Source organism: Gallinula chloropus (assembly GCF_964237585.1).
Source record: "Gallinula chloropus genome assembly, chromosome: 4".
NCBI classification, from domain to species: domain Eukaryota; kingdom Metazoa; phylum Chordata; class Aves; order Gruiformes; family Rallidae; genus Gallinula; species Gallinula chloropus.
Window position 1 is genome coordinate 85,032,655 of NC_140088.1, and position 20,725 is coordinate 85,053,379.

The following is a 20,725-nucleotide window of genomic DNA, read 5'->3' on the forward strand; positions in this document are numbered from 1 at the left end:
CACAGCTGGAAATCATCCCCACTGGGATGGAAAAGTTGAGGGAATAGGTCCTGTACTAGGAAGACCCCAAAATAACCATTTGAGTGAAAACATGCCATTGAATTCCCCAAATCCCCATTTTTAAATAGCCAAACTTTCAGACCCCAAACTCCCTATTTAAGCACAAACAAGCTGTCAGAACCCAAATCCCCATCTGAGCAAAACCTAGCCATTGGACCCCAAAATCCCTGTCTGAGCAAAAAAGAACCCTCTGAACCCCAAATCCTTACCTGAGCAAAACCAAGCTTTCAGACCCCCCCACATCCCCATTTGAGCAAACGCAAACCATCAGATCTCAACATTTCTGATTTGGAAAACAACCTCCCCCACCAAACCCTGAAACAAAACCACCTGTCAGACCCCCCATAATCCCTGTTTGTGCAAAAAACAAGTTGTCACACTCCAAAATCCCAATCTGAGCAGAAAATAAAAGCCACCAGACCCCCAAAAAAACCCCTCTTAGTGCAAAACCAGGCTTTCAGAACCCAAAATTCCCACTGGAAGAAAAGCAAGCTGAAGTCCTGGCTCGAAGACTTTGGGATGTGGGGTTCATCTCCGCCCCGGTGGGAAGAAAGAGTTAAGATCCCGCGGGCACGGGCCAGCGGTGGCCAATCAGGCTGAGCAGAGCGCAGCCCTTGGCCTCAGCCCAGCAGCAGGTTGCTCTCTGCAGGTATTATTTTAGGGCTTTTCCCAGGATATCAAGCAGGGAGACGATGAACATCAAGACTCACAGAGGACAGGGAGCTGGAGGATGCACCCCTGGGCTGCCTAGGTAAATCCTGGTGGGTGATGGCTGTTGAAGGGGTGTGTGTGTGTGTGTGTGTGTTTCCTTTCCTTTCCTTCCCCCCCCTCGCTGGGTCCCTTTGTTCCAGCCCAGAAAGGGGCCAGGCAGGGGGATGAAGGGTTTTCAGTGGATTAGTGTGGGTCTGTGAGTGGGACCTGCTCAAGGTGCTTTGTTGGGGTGGTTTGTACCCACTGAGCTGTGTTTTCACTGCTGGGGGGGGGTTGGGGCAGGGGTGCAGGTCATAGCAGGGAGGGGGTGAACAGAGGCAGATTGCTCTGGCGTGGAGACCTGTGTTCCACCCCCCCCCAACTATAAACTCCTCCTGGATCCAGCCAGCACCTACCAGCACTGAGACCTTGCAGCCCAGTGGGTTTTGTGGCTCCACTCTGGTTCGTGGTGCTAATCCCAGTGCTGGGAAACGAGACACCATGGGAGTTTGCTACAAGTGTGTTGTCCGGGGAGGAGCGAGCACGTCCCGTGCTGGGTCCGTGCCCTTGAAATTCCTCAGTGGGAGTTAATGATAAATCACAGCCGGGTCAGTGCTGCAGGCGGAAGGTGGAAGCTGGTGGCAGGTCCCCTCATTTTCCTTCCTGGGGGGGACAGAGGTTTGGGCAAGGTTTGGATACAGCAGACCCAAGCAGGGGTCATGGGGGCAGCTGGTGGACACCTCTCTGGGGTGATGGCTCACCCCAAAGGGCAGCACTCAGGTCAGGACAAGGAGGAGCCTGGTGCTGAGAGGGGTTCTCAGCACCGTGACAGCACTCTGTGATGAGCCATGAGCTTCCCTGCCACACCTGCTGTAATAATCTGCACCAGGCAGCACCATGGACTCAATCAGAAGCAGCCCGTTAGCAGCCACCTTGCTGAGAAGGCAGCCTGTTAGTAAGGGGAAACTGAGGCACGGAAGACTGGGATGACTTCAAGCTGTCCAGCCTCCAGTGTGAAGCATCCCAGACCTCCATCCCTGCAGCCAGCGCTGAGGCCGCTCCATCAAACCTTCCTTCCCTTGTGCCAAGTGAATTCAGGGAGTTTTCCTTCTGCCACCAAAGCTGGCATCTTTCCAGTCACCATGACTGCACTGGGAAGATGACCAACCCACAGGCATCACTGAGCATCTTCTGGGGGCAGCCACAAGGGTAGGTGGGCCGGGATTAGACCATGAACACTTCCTGGCAGACACATAAGATTTCAGTTGGCAATTTGGGCTGAGCTTGAAGCCACCATGTCCCACTGGCACTCTCTGCTCACTGGGATGATAGGGACAGACATGCTGTGCAATGGGAAATCCCTCCTCTCTGCTCTTGTCACCCTTGATCCGAGGGCTCTTGTAGCAGCCTGCAAGAGGGGGAAAAAAATGCCCCAGAGTGACCCAGCCCCATTGATATGGATGGACAACACTGACAGATGACCCTAGGGCAGCTTGCCAAAACCTCCATCCTCCATGGCAGGGTAATTCATAGTGGAAGGGACCTTGGGGGTGTCCAGGCCACATTGCCACTCGAAGCAGGTTGTTACAAGGCCCAGACTCTGCTTGGTCCAGTCTGGGTTTGAAAACCTCCAAGGGTTGAGAGTGCAACCCCCTGGGACCCTATACAAATTGCAGAGGACCACATTACAGCTCCATGTCACCTGCTGAGGTTTCATGGCAGCTTTGCCCACTTTGCTTCACCCTCCAAAGCAATTTTGATTTCTTTACTCACTGGAGGACCAGTGCAGCCTGCCAGGTGCTTGACCTTTTATTCCACAGTTGTGTCTGCACTTTTGGATCCAGAAAATCACGTGGATTAAAATTGGGAATGCCCTGAGATGAGTAGCTCTGGTGGGATTGGGTCTGGGACAGGTGGAGCAGCTCATTCTGGATGAGCAGTAGTAATGCCCGGATTCATTGACTGATTATCTTCTTTGCTGGGGATTAGGGGGTTCCAGGTAGCTGCTGGGGGTCTCTGAGACTTGTGCTTGCAGAGGCACGCTTTGGAGCAGAGATGTGCTCCAGAAGTGTGGACCCAGCACAAGCCTCTGGTGCTCTTCATCATACTCACCATCATCCCATGGGTGCTGCAGCAAAGCACAGTGGATGTAGACGGGGACTCTTGTGTCACTCCGTGTGAGAGAGGTGCAGCCCAGGGTCATGCAGGAACACTGCCAGGGAGCAGAGAGGGATGGAAGACTGGCAGGAGAGCACACAGCTCCACAGCAGAGGTTTTGGCTGTGTTTTGCCATGATTCCTGCTCCTGAGGCTTCCTGGGGGACGGGGACAGGGAGCGGTGGCAGTGGAGCGTGTCCCTTAAACACAGCCACCAACAAAGGAAGAAAACTAATAGCAAACCGGGAGGATTAGCAGGGGGAAGGTGGAGCAGGCTGCACTATTGAGGCTTTGTCCGAGGAGAACAATGGGGCCTTTATGGAGGAAGGGAGGTGACTGGTTGTCAGGCTGGCAAGGACGATTTGGTACACAGAGTGTCCCCTTGGGACGAGGGGAGAGGGCACTGGGATGTGGGATGGGACAGTTTGGTACCCGGTGTCCCCTTGCCAGCTGTGGGGGTAGGGAGCTGAGATGTGGGATGGGATGGTTGGTACCCAGGGTGTCCCTTGGCCAGCAGGCAGAAAAGGGAACTGGGATGTGGGACATGGAACGAGACAGCCTGGTACCCAAGGTGTCCCCTGGCCAGCTGGGCAGACCTAGGACATAGGATGGGACATGTTGGTCCTCATTATGTCCCTTAGCCACGGCTGGGGGGGCAGGGAAACTGGGACATGGGAGATGGGACAGGGGATGGGCCATATTAGTACCCAACATATCCTCAGGTGGTGGGACTCCTGCCAGGGTGTCACTGCAAGCCCACACATGCTGACCACACCAGGGCAGTGCTCACAGGCCTCTTCCAGCCACCTGCACGCACACAGGGTCCCACTCCACAGCAACCCCTCCCAAAGCTTTCAGAACAAGCATCACAGCACGTGGTTCATGAAAGCACATTGCACTGGTGCTGGAGACCCCAGAGACCCTCACAGCTGAGAGTGAGGAGGACCCCATGCTGGGCACATCCTACACCAAGTGCTGCCATGTGCTCCAGACCTTGGTAGAGGGGTCTTGGTGATGGAGAAAGCCATCATCCCACTGGCTCTCCCTCTGCAGCCACACACAGGCTCTTGGAAGAGCCGCCTGGGCCTTTTTATCTCATCTCTTTTGTTTCAGGCTTATTATGTAAATAGCTGATGCGGCCCCATAATGAGAAAGTAGTTTCCCAGAATACAAAAGGCTGTAATTATCTCATTAGCAGGCGGAAAGGAAAAGGAAATGTTTCTAAGCCACTTGCTTTTATTTCCCACAGCAGCCCAAGAAAGCTCAGCCCCTGAAATAGGGACCTTCCTGCCCCAAACCCTGACCCCCACACTCAATGCTGCTGCATTTACAGGAGAAAAAAAGCAAAGCACAGTCCTCACATCTCAGAAAGAGCCACTAACTGGGGGGGGTGGCAGCTTTTAACTGGGCCCAGTTATTCTTTGTGGACCCTCAGTGCTCTCGGTTGCTCAGACAGGAGGTGTCACTGGGAAGAAGGGGGTCATAGAAGAACATGATGCTCCCCATCTTCATAGAGGGACAAGAGGGTCTCCATCTTCCCAAACTGGATGTTCCTCAGCAGGAATCCTAAACTGGGATTGTAGCACAGAGCTGCAGGATGGATTTCTGCAGTTGCATGCCTGTGACAGGAAACAGCCTTAGGACACTTGGTGGTTGCTCCAGAGCAAAGTATCTAGGATGGCTTTGGTGCTGCTCTGCCTTCTGAATTCATGCCTTCCATGTTATTAGCAAATGTTCAGGGGCAGACATACAAAGGTCTCTGCAAAGCACCCAGGCCACAGCCAGGTGCCTGCAGATCCTTGCTGAGGTCTCAAAGGCCCCTTTCTGGTTGGGTTTGCTCCTGTCCATTCTCCATTCCTCTATCCTGATCATAACCCCGTGGTTCCAGGCCTGGAAGCTCCCACCACAGCAGCAAACTGCTTGTTGTCTTGGGTTGATTTTCCTACAGGTTTGTGAGCTGGATTAGGCCATGGAGGGGGCAGATCTGGATAGGATCCCTCCCACAGCAGGGACTCAATGGAAAGTTAAGGGCCACAATTCCTACAGGTCCCAGGGGATGTACCTGGCTCTAAGGGAAAAGCTGCAGGGCTTTCTCAAACCACAGGGTCTTGGAGAGAGAAACCCACTTTCCACTTGGATTTGTGTGCAAAGGCAGTGCAGAGATTAAGTATCACGTAGCTCCTAATCCACACCACCCTGCAAGCCCTGGGCAGAGATGCAGGAGAGCTGAGCAGCACTGATGTATCTCTCTAGAGAACAGCCCTAGCACATCAGCCCTTCTTAGCATTAACATTAGCATTATCAAAAGCAAATATCCCATGGCCTGAGCAGGACTGGCACATTCACTACACACCATCATCCTGCTCATCACATCCAGGAGCCTCATTCTAAACCTCCTTAAAACATAACCATGGGGCTTCTCCAGCCTGGATGTGTCTTACAGCATGGAATTGCAGTGACTGGGTCCAACAGCCAGAGACCTTTCATGGTGCTCAAAGCTCAAAGCACAGCTCAGCTGAGCCCTAGGAGATGATGGCCAATGTCCTGTTGGAGTCTGCCCTTGTGCTGAGGGCTTGGGTGGTGCTGGAGAGCTCATCCATCTCTTTGTAGCCCAGCAGTAATCATGAAGCCTTTGCACAGATGGAAGCAAGATGTGCAAACACACAGCAACCCCACAGCCAAAGAAGCATCTGAAAGGGCTGTAAGAATTTGGCACTCCTTCCCCCTCTCAATTTGCCTTCACAAGTTCTATTCTTGGCCCCAAATGGGGGGGAAGAACTCCCCATCACAAAGCTCCTCTTTCCTTTGTCAGGGATAAATGGGAAAAGAGAGGTCTGTGACCCTGGGAAGCAGGGAGAGCTCTTTGCCTGACATGGTCTGGCTTTTGGTTGTGGAAAAAGTTTGTGGCTGAAAAGCCCAAGATTTGCTTGTTTTCACAGACAGGTTCAAGCTCTTTTGTGCTGTGTTTCAGGGGCAGAGGAAAACCTGGCAGCAACCAAGCCAGGATGTCGGAGGTGGGGAAAAGGAGTTGGAGGGGGTGCATAAAAGAGCCACAAGAATGACTTGAGGGCTGGAAAAAATGCCAGTGAGAGACAGGAAAAGCTCATTTGATTCCTCTCTTCAGACTGAGGCAACTTGAGAAGGGTGTAGAAGAAACAGAGGTGCCAACACACTGGAAGCGGGTGGGAGGGGAGTGGTGGTGTCCCTGCCTCTTGAATCGAACCTTGTGGATGTTCTCTGGGCCAGGTCTGGGTTGTAAGGAGGCAACTCACAATAGCCCATGACACACAGGAGGCAGAGCAGTAGCTCAGTGATCTTTTTGGAGGACATAACATGCATGGAGGGGCTGAACACTGGTCAGCCTGGAGAAGAGGGGTGGGACTAAGTTTTGTCTGTAACTAGCTGGTAGGAAGAAAAAAATCCTTGGAGGGGCATGGTGGTAGAGGTAAGGCAAGCAGCACATCTCACAGGGCAAGATGGGAGCACTAAGAAGTGAGACAGGTCTGTCTGATCTCCTCCAGCACTTCAGTGGGCCTCCCCTGTGCCTGTGTCCACCCTTCCCAGCCTGGGCAGGGAGCAGGAGGTGAGCTTCCATCTCACCATCACTATTGGAACCTCCTTGTGGGAACACAGGATGTCCACACCAACCCAAACAAGAACCTTTGAGGTGCCAATAGTGTTGCTGAGACACAAACACCTCCCATGGATTTACTGGCCCAGCCTGGTGGCAGGTCTTGGTTTTCAGTGGGGTTTTTAATGCAGGGCTTGTTATTGCTTCACCAGACAGCATTTGCTCCCCACGGGGTCTGCTGTCTTCTTGGTGTTCACAGAATCATAGAATCCCAGACTGGCCTGGGTTGGAAGGGACCCCAAGGATCACAGAGCTCCAACCCCCCTGCCACAGGCAGGGACACCAACCTCCAGGCCTGGAGCTACACAAGGCTGCCCAGGGCCCCATCCAACCTGGCCTTGAACACCTCCAGGGATGGGGCATCCACCCCCTCTCTGGGCAGCCTGTTCCAGCACCTCACCACTCTCTCTGTAAAAGGCTTCCCCCTAATCCATCCCCCTTGTCCTGCCATTGTCTACCCTTTTAAAAAGCTGATTCCCCTCCTGTTTCTCTGCTCCCTTCAGGGACTGGAAGGCTGCAATGAGGTCCCCCCACAGCCTTCTCTTCTCCAGGCTGAACCAGCCCAGCTCCCTCAGCCTCTCTTCGCAGGGGAGCTGCTCCAGCCCTCTGATCATCTTTGTGGCTCCTCTGACCCCTCTCCAACCGTACCACATCTTTCTTGCATTGGGGCCCCAGCTCTGGACACAGGACTCCAGCTGGGGCTTCACGAGGGCAGAGCAGAGAGGGACCTCCCTGTCCCTGCTGCCACCCCTCTTCTGATGGAGCCCTTCCCTCTCTGTACATCTTCCCAGTCGATGCTGAAACAAGCAGAGGGAATTTTATTGCACCCCGTTGAATGCCATCTCTAACCTGCTCCACCACTCCAGCACGTGATGACTTCTTCCCTCAGGTTTACCAGCTCTCTGGCACCGCTGCCAACAAACCAGAGAGCCACCAGGTTCCCAAACACAGCACAGGTGTAGGTCCAGCCATAAAAATAACCCAACCAACCAACAAACAAACACGTTTTTATCAGGTGAGTAATCGCACGCTCATTAAAACTGACGCAAACAACCCCAACTAGTGAAGGCCACGGACACACCTGTTACCACAGTTGGTGGGGGGTGGAATTTTTGACCTTCAGATGCCTTTGCTGCCCGTCCTGCCAGGACCACATGCCTGGGATGGCACGTGTGCCAAGGCACTGCCTTGCTATTGGGCTTGTTTCTGGGGCTGGCTCTGCACGGGACCAGTGATTGATTTCCCTCTCGCATGGCACGGTGCCTAGGTATGTCTCCCAAAGGCCTTTGTTACTAGAGTGTTAACAATTAACCTACTCAGGCAGAAACAGAGCCAGGCCTTCATAATCTAGGCTTAGTTAACCATTCAGCTGCTTATCTGAAAGCAATTTTTCTTCTCTCTAACTGGAGGGCGTTTGCCAACTCGTTTGTGTGAAGTGTGAAGACGCAGGAGTCACTCCACGGATTATTATATTTACAACAGCTCCTAGGGTCTCCAGCAGCCACAAGCATGTTAGGAAACCACAGCAAGAAGTGGCCATGAGGACTTTACACGCCACAGCCAGGGAAAAGGGAACTACACCCCAGATTTTCTGCATCAGGCATGAAAAATAGCGCTGCTGCAAGGCAGGAGAACGGCCACGGGGCCACCGCGGTTGGATGGGACAGGGAGGTCGTGCAACATAGAGGCAGTGGGGAGCTGCACTGTTGTGGGAAATCCTGAGAACCCCCAGCCAGGGAGAAGGCTGGCTGTCCTGAGGACACATGCACCCTTCCAGGTAAGGTGCTGGCATGGAGATCCCTACCAGGAAGGGTGTTTGGAGTTGATCCAGGCAGACAAAGAAACCCTTTTCAGCTTTTATTAACACAGCAATGCTGGGAAATGGGAAATTAGCTCAGTGTTTATTCTGGAAGTGTTCCCTTTGCCTCCTTTGTGTCTGCACATAGTCCCGTTGCTTGGGTCCCTGCTGTAGCCACCTGGCTCTGGGGAACTGGATCTCCTGAAAGGCTGTCGGCTCTCAGAGGTGGTGGCTGCTGTGATGGATGGACAGAGGGATGTCACTCAGGAGTGATTTGGGTAGAGCTGATCCTCCCTGGGAGGTGAGACGGATCTGATGTCTTCTTGAGATGAAGAGACAGGTGGTCCTGGTGCCACCTCACCACTGCAGATGCAATGAAAGCCTTTGGTCTCCCTCCTGTCTGGAGTGTCTCCACATCATGGGGCAGGGGCTGCCATGGCTAAGGGGTCTATTTCAAGCCCAGATGTGCTTGGAGGTGATTTCTCTTTCCTTCTAAAGGATGGACTTGAGAGTAAAGGTGAGCCAGTTCAGCTTTCCATGACCCCCACCCCACCTGTCTTTGTGGGCTGCCAGGCTCAGCATGCCTGTTTTTCACCTTGAGAATCACCCATAAACCAAATTTTAATCATAGACAGAGGCAGTTATGAGATTTAAGGAAGAGTAATGTCCTCAGGGAAGTTTGTAGCTGTGCATTCCTCCAAACCTGGAAGGACAAACAACAACCCTCCAGTTGCCTGGCAGCATCAGTCCTTACCTCACTGTGCTCAAAACTTGATTTCACCAGTCACTTGAGGAACAACCTGGGTAAAACCTGACTAAGAAAAGGATCTGGCCAGAAGATACAATAGTGAGAGCTGTTATTCTCAAAAAAAAAAAAAGGGGGGGGGCCTTCTTGGCAAACAAAGTTGTACTGTCAGGGGTATGTTGGCACTTCTGGAATCTCCTTAATAACATATTTTTAGTGCTTGTCCGTATGCTCTGCTTATCAGATCCTGGGTTTACAGTAAACATAAGCTAATAACCATGTTTTTTAAAAGAATATTTTCTTGGATGATTCCCAGCTAAAAGGAAAAAAAAAAAAAAAGAAAAATGTCCATTTTTAGAGTCTGTCCCTGTGATGCAGCTTTGATCCCACATCTTCGGAAGGCAGCTGAACCCACTGTTGCTTTTGGTTTGCTGGCACTGAATGGGAATGCCTACTCCACATCCCAGTGGGCTTGGGTTCTCCAGAGGTAGAGAAAGGCTGTGATGATCTATCTGCTAATGAAGACCACAGCTGGAGATACCACAGGACTGAGCAGACAACCCTGCCCAAGCTGTGACTATCATCAGGCTAAGGACATTTGCCTTTCCTGCTTGTTGTTGTGTTGGCTTCTTTTCCTTGGAAGGAACAAGCTTTCTTGTGACCTCATCCTGCCCTCAGAAAATGCAAATGTGAAAACATCACTGTGGAATGTACCCAGTGAGGGAAAGGTAACCTGGATTTCTCCTCTGTTGGCTGTGTGGAGGCAACGCAGCCACTGCCTTTCCCTTGTCTGGAGCTGAGGTCTTCCAGCACATCATCCCTCCTGTGGTGGCTGATGTCCCATAAAAAAAAGACATGGCCTATAAAGATCCCAAAGTCACTGAGAGGCAGGTTATTCCTAAATTAGCACAACAAAAAGTCATCCCTTGAGCAATAAAATCCAAAGGCACTGTGGGCTCAGCGTGGCTTTGCACGGGCGATCTGCATCTCTCCTCATCCCTCCAAAGCTCAACTGAGTCTCGAGGTGCCCAGCAGGCACCTAGATTAACTCCTGGGCATGGTGCACTCATGAACTTTCTGTGGTGTTGTTTAGGAAGTGCCTTAAGGGTGGGATGGGGTCATCAGCCTTTGAGTCCTGCTCTGTGCATGGGAGATATGTGTCCAAATGTCACATGTCAGATGTGTGACCAGACTTAGAATCATTGAATCATAGAATGGTCTGGGTTGGAAGGGACCCCAAGGATCATAGAGCTCCAACCCCCTTGCCACAGGCAGGGACACCAACCTCCAGGCCTGGAGCTACACAAGGTTGCCCAGGGCCCCATCCAACCTGGCCTTGAACACCTCCAGGGATGGAACTTGGACACTTCTCTCTGCTGGTGGAGGTTTTGTTACTTCTGACTGATAAACATTTACGTGTTTTGGTACATTTACGTGTGGTAGTGGGTCCCCACACCACACTATGCAATGTTTGTGTGCTATTTGTTTGTTGCTCAGCCTTTGTACCTCAGCCAGTGTATGGCATGGAGGTATCTCTGTTGGGAGACAAAGGCACAAGCTGTGGGAGGGTCGTTAGCAGTGACTACAAAATGTTCATGAAGCTCATCGCTTCATACTGCTGGAGGTTCAGCAGGACATTCACCTGGGGACCCTCCTCAGGACAGGTGATGTACATGGGAATGGATAATGTTACACCCCCTCTGTCCCAGAGGAGCTCTCCCAGCTCCTTGTAGGTACCAGCTCTGTGTCCCCTCCCTTTGGCAGGGGATTTTCCCATGGCTGTCCACCAACCCCACGACACGGGCCATATTTCAAACAGGGCAGCTTTCTATGGGGAGATGAGGACACTGGCAAAGGGTGGAGGCTACAGACAGCGTGCCTGGCAGAAGCCTCCAGAAATGCAATCTAATAAAAGCCCAGTTGAGCAGCACAGACCCTGCTTTAGCCTTTTTAATTTTTCTTCACCATTCCATTATTAGTGCAAACAGCAAGAGCCCGTGAGACACCACATCGAGCCGAGCTCTAGACCTAAGCTAGCTCTCCAAGGAAATAAACTCCTGCTTTACTTGGGGGAGGCTGATTTAATATCCCTACCCCCAGAAGAGGGAAAACCCCAGCTAAATGGGGATTTTCTCCATCTACCTGCTGGCTCTGCCTGAGCCCCCCTCCCACCCCATCACTGAACCTCTCTCCAAAGGGCATCACTTTTGTTATCCCTCTTTTGTCCATGGAGAAACCTGCACCTCCCACTGTCCCTAAATCCTGCATTATTCCTCACACTGCCAGGGTGATTTGTCCCCCCAAAACCTGGATATGAGGGCTTCTAGAACAAAAAATAGCAGACTTTCTGGGCTGTGGAGACCAAGCAAATGAACTCAGTTGGGTGGACACTGTCTACAGCTGTCTACAGCTGTCCAAGTGCCACTGACCCCACTCAGCCAGGTATGGTTCATCTGTGCCCAGCCTGGAGGTATCAGAGATACCTGCACAGATACAAGGTGGGACTCCAGGGAGACGTGGGCCTTTCTGGAGTGGCACTGTGAGGACACGAAGACCCCCCCCAGGGACCTGGATGCTTGTGCATCAGTGACTGAATTGAGCTGTGAGTCTTTCCCCAAATGCAGAGACTCCAGGGTTCATTGTAATCACCCAAACTTTGCAATTCATCTTCTCCCTTCCCTCAGATAATGAGATACTTCCCTAGTATGGGTTCAGATCCTCTGTTATTCAATGAGACAACAGCATCATGAATTGTTGTCGGTCTTTTTGTTCCCTTAGAGAAGATTTTACACCTTTGTGGGGCTGGCTGTGTTACAGAGGATTTAGTTAACACCTCAGCAGAGGGAATGGGAACCGTGGGGAATCCAGTCACTCTGCAAGACCTCCTTCTCCTTCTTCTCCAGCTCAGTTCAACACGGAGCAGCCTCCCCAGTGCTCATGTTTTATGGGTACACCCAGCAGGGAAAACACAGGGGTTTCTGCAACTGAAGAAGTACTGTTGAGGGATACATCCATGTTGTTGTTTTCTCCCTAGCCTCATGCTGGGCGATGACTGCAGAGACTTTGTCACCCTTGACAGTGTAGTGGGGCAGTGCAGACTGGGTCCAGTACTGCTGGGTCCAAGAGTGAGGAAACACCTTGATTTTCAGCTGGGACTTCCAGAGGGGACTTTTGAAAGGCCTTTTAGGAAGGTATAAATTATCCCCATGTGATGGCTTGTGATGGTAATAGAGCTGAGGAAGAGTATCCAGACATGTGAGGATCAGTCCTAATGTCTTTGACCAGGTCAAAACAAACTTTTAAAACCATTACCTACATGTTATCCACTTCCCCTGGCCTAGTTTGAGCCAATCCAAGGCACAGCCTAGGTGAGAATAAAATGGACTAGGTTTAAAATTAAGTTTAGGATGACACCTGGACAGCAGCATCTCTGTAAAAGCCCAAGTCCATGTGAACAACACTCAAGGAAGAGATGAAAAGTGTGTTGCTTAAGCTCTGTTGAATTATCCCTAAGGGATGCACTGCATAAAGCAGTAATGCACAAGCCCCCAGATGGAAACCTCCCACACCCACAGCCTCCCAAACTTGTTCAAACCTGGGAAACGTGGCAGAAATAATTCAAGCTTAGGAGCTGCAACTGGCCATGGCCAACCGATGCTGTAGAGCTGTGCCCACTAAAACCCATACAACCCCCTGCCCTAGGAGCACCCAACCTGGATTGGATTGATGGAATGAGGCCAATGGTGTGAGGTTCAACAAGGCTAAGTGTCGTGTCCTGTGCTTGGGTCACAACAACCTCATGCAAAGCTACAGGCTTGGAGAGAAGTGGCTTGAGAGCTGTCTGGAGGAGAGAGACTTAGGGGTGTTGATCAACAGCTGGCTGAATATGAGCCAGAAGTGTGGCCAGGTGGCCAAGAAGGCCAAGGCACCCTGGCCTGTATCAGGAACAGTGTGCCCAGCTGGAGTAGGGAAGTGATCCTTCCCCTGGTGAGGCCACACGTGGAGTGCTGTGTTCAGTTTTGGGCCCCTCACTACAAGAAGGACATTGAGATGCTTGAGCATGTCTGAAGAAGGGCTACAAAGCTGGTGAAGGGTTTAGAAGACAAGACTTATGAGGAGCAGCTGAGGGAGCTGGGATTGTTTACTCTGGAGAAAAGGAGACTGAGGGGAGACCTCATCGCTCTCTACAACTAACAAAAGGTGGTTGTAGCCAGGTGGGGGTCAGTCTCTTTTCCCTGGTAGCTAGTGACAAGACAAGGGGAAATGGTCTTAAATTGCATCAGAGGAAGTTTAGGTTGGACATCAGGAAAAAATTCTTTACTGAAAGGGTTGTTAGATATTGGCACAACTGCCCAGGGAGGTGGTTGAGTCACCATACCTGGAGGTGTTTAAAAGAAGAGTAGATGTTGTACTTGGTGACATGGTCTAGTGTGGGACCTAGTAGGGCTGGATAGATGGTTGGACTCGATGTCTTGAAGGTCTTTTCCAACCAAAACCATTCTGTGATTCTATAACCCTGTGAGGCTGACTGAGAGGCTTACGAGCAGCAATTTTTCATAGAAGAGGGACATGGGGGATCACTACATGCTTCTCCTCCATGATGGCTTGGGGGTCATGGAGAGGAGGACTGTCCCAGTGTCTGCTCCATACTAGACGTGACAACTTCTGTCCTTGCATCACCCAGCTCAGAGGTTTGCTCATCTCTGCAAGGTGCTGATCTGCAAAGGGCCTGGCAGATAAAAAGCATCTCTTTAACAGTTCTCTCCTCTTCTTCTCTCAGTGCCACTGACCTGTGCCTCCACCTCACCGCTGCACTGGCATGGCCACGCTAGAGACGCTGCCCGTTCTTAGTGACCCAACCCATCCCAGCCCAGAGGACTTCCACAGTTTTGCTCCTCAGCCATCCCAACCCACCTCCCAGAGCACCATGGGGAGCGTGGGCAGCGGAGTCGCCAATGACCAAGAGTTTGCCATGAAGAGCGTAGGGACCCGGACACAGAGCAGCAGCCGGCAGACAGAGGGGTCTCGCAACGGCTACTCCACACGGGAGATCTCCAACCGCTACTCCGGTGAGGAGAAGACGTACAGGTCAGAGAAAGTCTCCAACTCCCTCTACATCAACGGCGACCTGCGCAAGAGCGAGAAGGTGAAGATGGACATCTGTGGCAACGTGACCACCAACAATGAGAAGAACATGCCGCCTCCTCCCCAGTACCGAGAGCCCAGTAACCCACCAAAGATATTGCCGATCTCCGGCAAACTAGACCAGGTGAGCGTCCCCACCTCCTGGAGCAGTGTGATGACCATGGCACAGCTCGAAAAACACAGACCAGGAAGCTTTGGGCAACAGTGCAGTCCTGACAGTCTGATACTTACTGTATAGGTGACAGCATTTTTATGTAGAGATAATAGAATCTCTTATTACTTTCAGGGGGATGAGCAAAGGGGAATGTTAGTTCTTGAGGAACCCAACAGAACGATGGCAAGTCTGCCACAGCTAAGTTTCCAGCTCATTTGAGCCTGTATTTAAGTCCCTGGCTACTCCAACCTACCTGAGATGCTGTGCCTACATCCCGAATGGGTAGGGAGGGAGATGGAGTCAGGTTGCATTTTGTTAGGTCCAGCATCTGAGTCCCACTCCCATGTTTTGTGCCATTTACAGGCAATCTCCTCACTGCCACCAAAAGGTGTTGCTTGAAAACAGCATCTGTCCAAAAATCCCAGTGCCCCTTAGGAGGAACAAAGAGACAAGGCTTCAAAACTGTCCCTGTGTTATCACCCATCCAAGCCCATTCTTCACAGCTCATATCAGCTTCAGGGAGCAAACATCTCCCAGGCCCGGAGAAGCAGAGCCCCAGATCCAGTGATGTTTTATATAGCCTGCTGCTCTGCTTCAGCAACTCCCATAATCTGTGCCCTGGGGATGCTGCTTTGTGTGGCATTATTTCTGCAGTGTTTGGTGGCCTTGTCTCCTGGGTTGTTAATCCACCCACCCCTATAGTCCATCTCAGTCCCACATGCCAGGTATCAGATTCCTGGTCTCCAACCTTGCCTGCTCACCAGGGCTGGTTCTGTTTCTCCAGGAAGGTATTTTCAGAACATCTTTGCTAATACAAAGCAACTTCCTGTGGGTTAATATTCACCTGAAACCCAACCTGCAGCAGGGGAGACTTGATCCCATGTTGAGGAAAAACGCGTTTCTGCAGTGTGTTCACAGGATGAGGGATGTGGAAGGTTTTAAAATCCTTTCCAAATCCTGTACAGCTGTGGTCCATTCTGCTCCCAGCATTGCTCATGCCCACAGGAAACACCAATGTTCAAATGAAGAGCAGCTTCAGTATGTTCCTTGCCTAGTGTTGCTGCTGAGGTCACAGCTCCTACCTCTTCCTGTCCAAGCACAAGCAGGCCATGATGTCCATGCAGGGAAGAGATGACTGCCAGCAGGAGGGTAATATGGTGATGCTGGGGCAAAACCAGCTGCTGATCCAAGGGTTCGATGCAGTTTTCAGTAAAAAAGAAATGCGCCCTCGACACTGGAAGTCCATCAAAATATAATCTGCTAAAATTAAAGACTTGTTTTGATCAGGTCTGGTAGGCAGGTGGCAGCTCTCCACCTTGCAGAGAGCACTGAGAGGAGCTATTCTAGGGAAAAATCACGTGGATTTGGGGTGAGTCAAGATTATTTTTTTACAGGCTGAGGCAAAGGAAGAAATGGTGTTGCCCCATGAGTGACCACAGGTCCCTCATGTTAAATCCCAAATGGCCCAGGGGGTAATAAGACTGAGAAGTATGGAGCTAGCCCAAGACATTTTAGCCCTGTCAGCCCCAGCCTGTGCCAATGTCTCTCTTCTGTGTGTTGTTACCAAGCTTCCTGCTATGTTTGATGTGTGGTCCTTTTTCCTTTTGCAGAGCAATGAGCCCTTAGTTAGACCCTCAGCCTTTAAACCCGTAGTTCCTAAAAACTTCCATTCCATGCAGAACCTCTGCCCACCGCAGAGCAACGGAGTGACAGAGAACAGAAAGAGCTTGAACCACGCCAACAGCAATAGCCCGTCCGCACCCAAAAGTGGACTCGACAAGAGCAGCCTTAACAGGACTACAAACCAAGTGGGGGGCCTCTCAGATTCGGGCCGTAACTCCTTAACGAGCCTGCCCACGTACGGGACCGGCTACAGCCAGCACGTGGGTCCAATGAGCGCCTCCACGAGCCACATCAACCGCATCGGTACAACCTACGTGGACAAGAACATCGTGGGCTACAACGGGATATCTACCTCAGACAGCGGGCGGTCTTCAAGCAAGAGCACCTCTTCGTTCAACAGGCTGAACCATCTCAATGAAACGCTGCCTTTCCACTCGCCGTCCACCGACGACATCATCCAGGACCTGGAAGATCGGCTGTGGGAGAAGGAGCAGGAGGTCCTCCAGATGAGAAGGAACTTGGACAAAAGCGAGGCAGCCATCTTCCAAGTGTTCGAGGAGAAGCAGAAGATCTGGGAGAGGGAAATGGAGGACCTGAGGCAAAACTATGCCAACAAATTGCAACAGGTCTCCAAAAAGGCGCAGCGGGCTCAGCAGGCTTTGCAGCTCCAAATCTTCAAGCTCCAGCAGGAGAAAAAAAAACTCCAGGATGACATGGGACAGCTCCTCCAGCAACGAGAGGAGCTGGAGAAGAAATTTGTGGCTTTCAAGAAGGAGCAGGCTGAGTTTCTCCCAAAGATTGAAGAGACCAAGTGGGAGGTAAGAGCCTTGTAGCAGACCTGGGTGAGCTTTTCGCTGAGGGCTCTGGTAACCCAAAGCAATCCCTATTTGCCCAAAGCAGAGCTCACAGGTCATGGCTATGGGTTGGTGGCCTCAGAGTATCAGATGATACTTCAGTCACCTCTTCACTGACTTCATTACAGCCCCAAGCCTGTAGCTTTCAATTAAACTGAGTACCACTGTTATTATGCACGGTCAATAATTAAGTTAATCATTTGGCTTCACACTCTGGTCACTCCAACCTGTGACATCTGAATCCAGTTCTAGTGAATACAGATCTTTCCATAGAGGTATTTGTCCCAACCAAAAATGGGTTTAAGTCTATTTTAATTAAATTCTTCTTTCCATTTGGGTAAACCTTGAAACTGCTTTTCAAGTATTAGATTATTTTTATTTAATTTATTTAAGATATAAAGCAAGTGAGCCAAGAATGATGCCGATAACCAAGTCTACCTCATGCTTTCCACTGGAACACGCTGTTTTCAGTTGCTAATAAGTTTATCTCTCCTAAAAGGCTGAAAGGCAAATTCCTCTTTCTAGTTCTCAAGTCCAAGGTATTTTTTCCTACTGTTTCTATTTTTAGAGCATTTTATCAAAGTCTGTTTGCATAGCCAGTGCTAACATTTTTTTTTCCCCCAGCTTGATCATGTGAAGAATTTTAATCCTTCCATGGACTGGCTAGAAACTTTAAATGCATTAAGAGTGCAGAAGCAAAACATAGCTCTAGAATCAAGGCGACCCTCTTCTGATAATCCTAATGGAAAGTCAATGAAGCTGGGATTAATTAGGCTCTGAAACGTGCTGTTTGCAGATGTTCAGCAGAGCTGATTAGAAGCTTGCTGTAAAATCTCTGCGAGTTACATCCCAGAACAAGCAGGCTGCATTGTCCCACATCATGCCTCCTTTGGCCAGCTGCTCTGCCCTAGTCTTTTGTGTCTTCCAACAAGTCAGATCTGGAGAGTTCTCTGATTTTGCACCAGTAAAACTGTAGATGGGCTTTTGATGATTTGCTCCACTGCTATAGCTCTCTCTGCAACAGCTAACCCAGTGATATCGATGTAAAGACAGGTGCTCAGCTTGTGGGTCAAGGAACCTAAACTTTGTACCTACACTTGTTGACCTGCTCTCCAGGCTCTATGGACTGTACTGCCTAGATCCCTACAGCACCCAAGTAGAGGCCCCAAGTGTTTTAATCTGAAAGTTGATTCCCCTCTAAGCTGTCCTTCATCATGCATATCTCTGCCTTTGAGCAGAGCTAGACTGCAGAGAGCACCTCCAGTAAATTGTGCCATTTTTTTAGCCAGGCAGTAACTACACCACTTTAACTACAGCTACACCAGAGCAATACAGTTCTGCATCCACTGCAGGCAAGTGCTGGTGTGGGTATGCATACTCACAGAGTTAGGTCTGCATGAGGAGCCACCATAGCCATCAGTTCTAGGGAAAGCTACCACCAGTAGGAACTGATGGGGTACCTCTCCAAGCTCTTCAGCTTCAGGAGGACTGGACACGCCAGTCTGGAGGTGGCTTCCTCCAGGCTTTAATTACCCCTGCGCTCTCTGATCACTGATAGTTCCACAGCCCAGACTCCTGCCAGCACAGGTAGGGACTGTTTGTCTCTGCAAGGGTCCCTGGTAGACAGATCAGATCTGCTCGTGCAGAGCCCTGAAAACCACAGTGTTCTTGGGAAAACTGGTTGTTTTTATGGTTCACTTCCAATACCCACCACTATTCATGCAGCTGTCACCTCTGGTGGGCTACACAGGTGCAGAGGAGGGTCACACTGAATGGTGACACCTACGTAAGGCAAATACACACTGCAGCAAAGGTATTTCTGCTGGTGTACCTTACCATGTGGGTGAGACCTGAGCCAGTCAGGATGAAACCCAAAACCCCACTGCCCCAGAACAGCAGTCCCACTGCAGCAAGGGTGGGTTACAGTTCTCTCCTTGGTCTTTTGGCAGAGGGGCTGTCACCCTTCATGCCCTGCACCAAAAGAATTAATTTGCTACCCATCCCTGGACTGTCCCCAGCAATGTGAACACTAAAATTTAGTCATGTGGGTTCTTCAGGAGTCTTTGGGAAGGAAAGGATCATAGGACAAGTAAGTATCGACTGTCTGCATCCTGTCCTACTCTCCCAGTGCTCAGGTGAGCCTGGGTGGTCTGTGGGTCTGAGATGTTTCCGTCTCAGGCTCGTTCAAGGTCCAGATTCCATTGAGGTCAGTGGGAAAATTGCTGAGAGCAGAGGGTTTGGAGTCAAGCACTGCAGGCTTGTGGTTAGCTGAGTAAGATGAACGCAGGGAGGGAGGTATCAGTGTCTGCTCGCCACCGGTGAGGGCCACAGCCCTTAGCTTAGCTGTTTGATCAGCTCCAGCTGGGACAGAATCCGGTTCCTGAGAGCCATGAAGAAACACCAAATTTCCCCCACAGACATGGGGACAGCCTCTAGGTCTTTGGTAGGGTCTGGGTCCTGGTGAAGGCTGGAACTCAGTCCCTGAGCCGCGTTGCTGGCTGTTTCCTCTGCTACCTGAGCCTCCTGCCAACGTGAGGCCATGTAGAGGTTTCATGGGCAGTACAGGGGACAAGCAGGGGTGGCAGCTCCTCACTGCCTTCCTCCCGCCTCACTGACGCTCTCCCCATAGGTGTGCCAGAAGGCAGGTGAGATCTCCCTGCTCAAGCAGCAGCTGAAGGACTCCCAGGCAGACGTCTCCCAGAAGCTGAACGAGATCGTGGGATTGCGGACGCAGCTCAAGGAAGGTAAGAACTTCCTGCGGGAGAAGGAGGAGCAGATCCTCACTCTGAAGGACTCCTACAGCTCCAAGAGCGTCAACCTGGAGATCTGTGAGAGCGAGCTGCAGCGGAAGATGAGCGAGGTGCAGGTGCTGAGGGAAAAACTCAACCACTGTGAGCTGGAGGTCTCCGGCTTGAAGCGGACTCTTGCCAGCATGGGACCTCCGGGGCCTTTCGGTGGGGACCTCGGGGAGAAGCTGCGGGACCCACTGGCCTGCGAGAGCGATGAAGCCAAGATGCAGCGGCAGAGCGAGGACAGCGTCAACACGCTGCGGAAGGAGCTGGAGCGTCTCCAGACCGAGCTGAAGCTGGAGCGGCAGCAGCGGGAGCAGCAGGTGCTGGACTTTGAGGAGGAGCGGCGCACGTGGCAGGAGGAGAAGGAGAAAGTCATCAAGTACCAGAAGCAGCTGCAACTGAACTACGTGGAGATGTACCAGAAGAACCAGCTCCTGGAGCACAAGGTGAACGAGATGAACACGAAGGCCACCAGCCCCCCGCACACCGAGGAGAAGAAAACATGGACCCCCTCCAGGCTCGAGCGAATAGAGTCCACCGAGATCTGAGGTGGGGGCCCAGACAGTACAACACCATCTCTTTAATTGCTGTGCATGTACTACCTACTCAAGCCAGTGATCTTCTGAAGGATAATACACTACCGTAGGAGCAGTGTGAGTCTGCTCACACCAAGCTCTGTCACCCCTACTCTAAGCTTCTGTGCTCTGTAGGTAACACAACTGTGGGTGTGCGTCGTTTTCCTAGCGATGATGCGACATCTCTTCTGGTTTCCTTTCCTAGTACAGCTGGTGAGGGGCTGTTGGCTCGTTTGGAATCTGCCCTGACTGTTACTTCGTTAGAGGCTGCCGTTCCCTCTCCTACAACTGGTTGTTTCGGAGGGGTCTGCTTGGTTTCTTTGGGTTTCCAAGTATTTACGTGCAGCCAAAACAGTTCCCAGTGGCAGGTTGGATTTTTCTTCAGGGCATTTTTAGCCACATTGGCTAATGAAGCAAAGCTCTGGGGATCATGAGCAAACTCACTGTTCTGCAGCAAGTATCCTGTCTAGACAGTGGTCTTAGTGAAGTCAGTGGGAGGTTG

At 51.3% G+C, this 20,725-nt stretch overlaps 1 protein-coding gene across 1 annotated transcript; it reads left to right on the forward strand.

The window, feature by feature from the left end:
- Window positions 1-790: 790 nt before the first annotated feature.
- Window positions 791-20,196, forward strand: LZTS3 (leucine zipper tumor suppressor family member 3; the record flags this gene model as incomplete). Its single annotated transcript, XM_084263737.1, has 4 exons — window positions 791-811; window positions 13,861-14,349; window positions 15,990-16,820; window positions 19,486-20,196. The coding sequence occupies exons 2-4, from the start codon at window positions 13,900-13,902 to the stop codon at window positions 20,194-20,196; spliced, it is 1,992 nt and encodes a 663-aa protein (XP_084119863.1). The 5' UTR covers window positions 791-811; window positions 13,861-13,899.
- Between the last annotated feature and the right edge of the window lie 529 nt (window positions 20,197-20,725).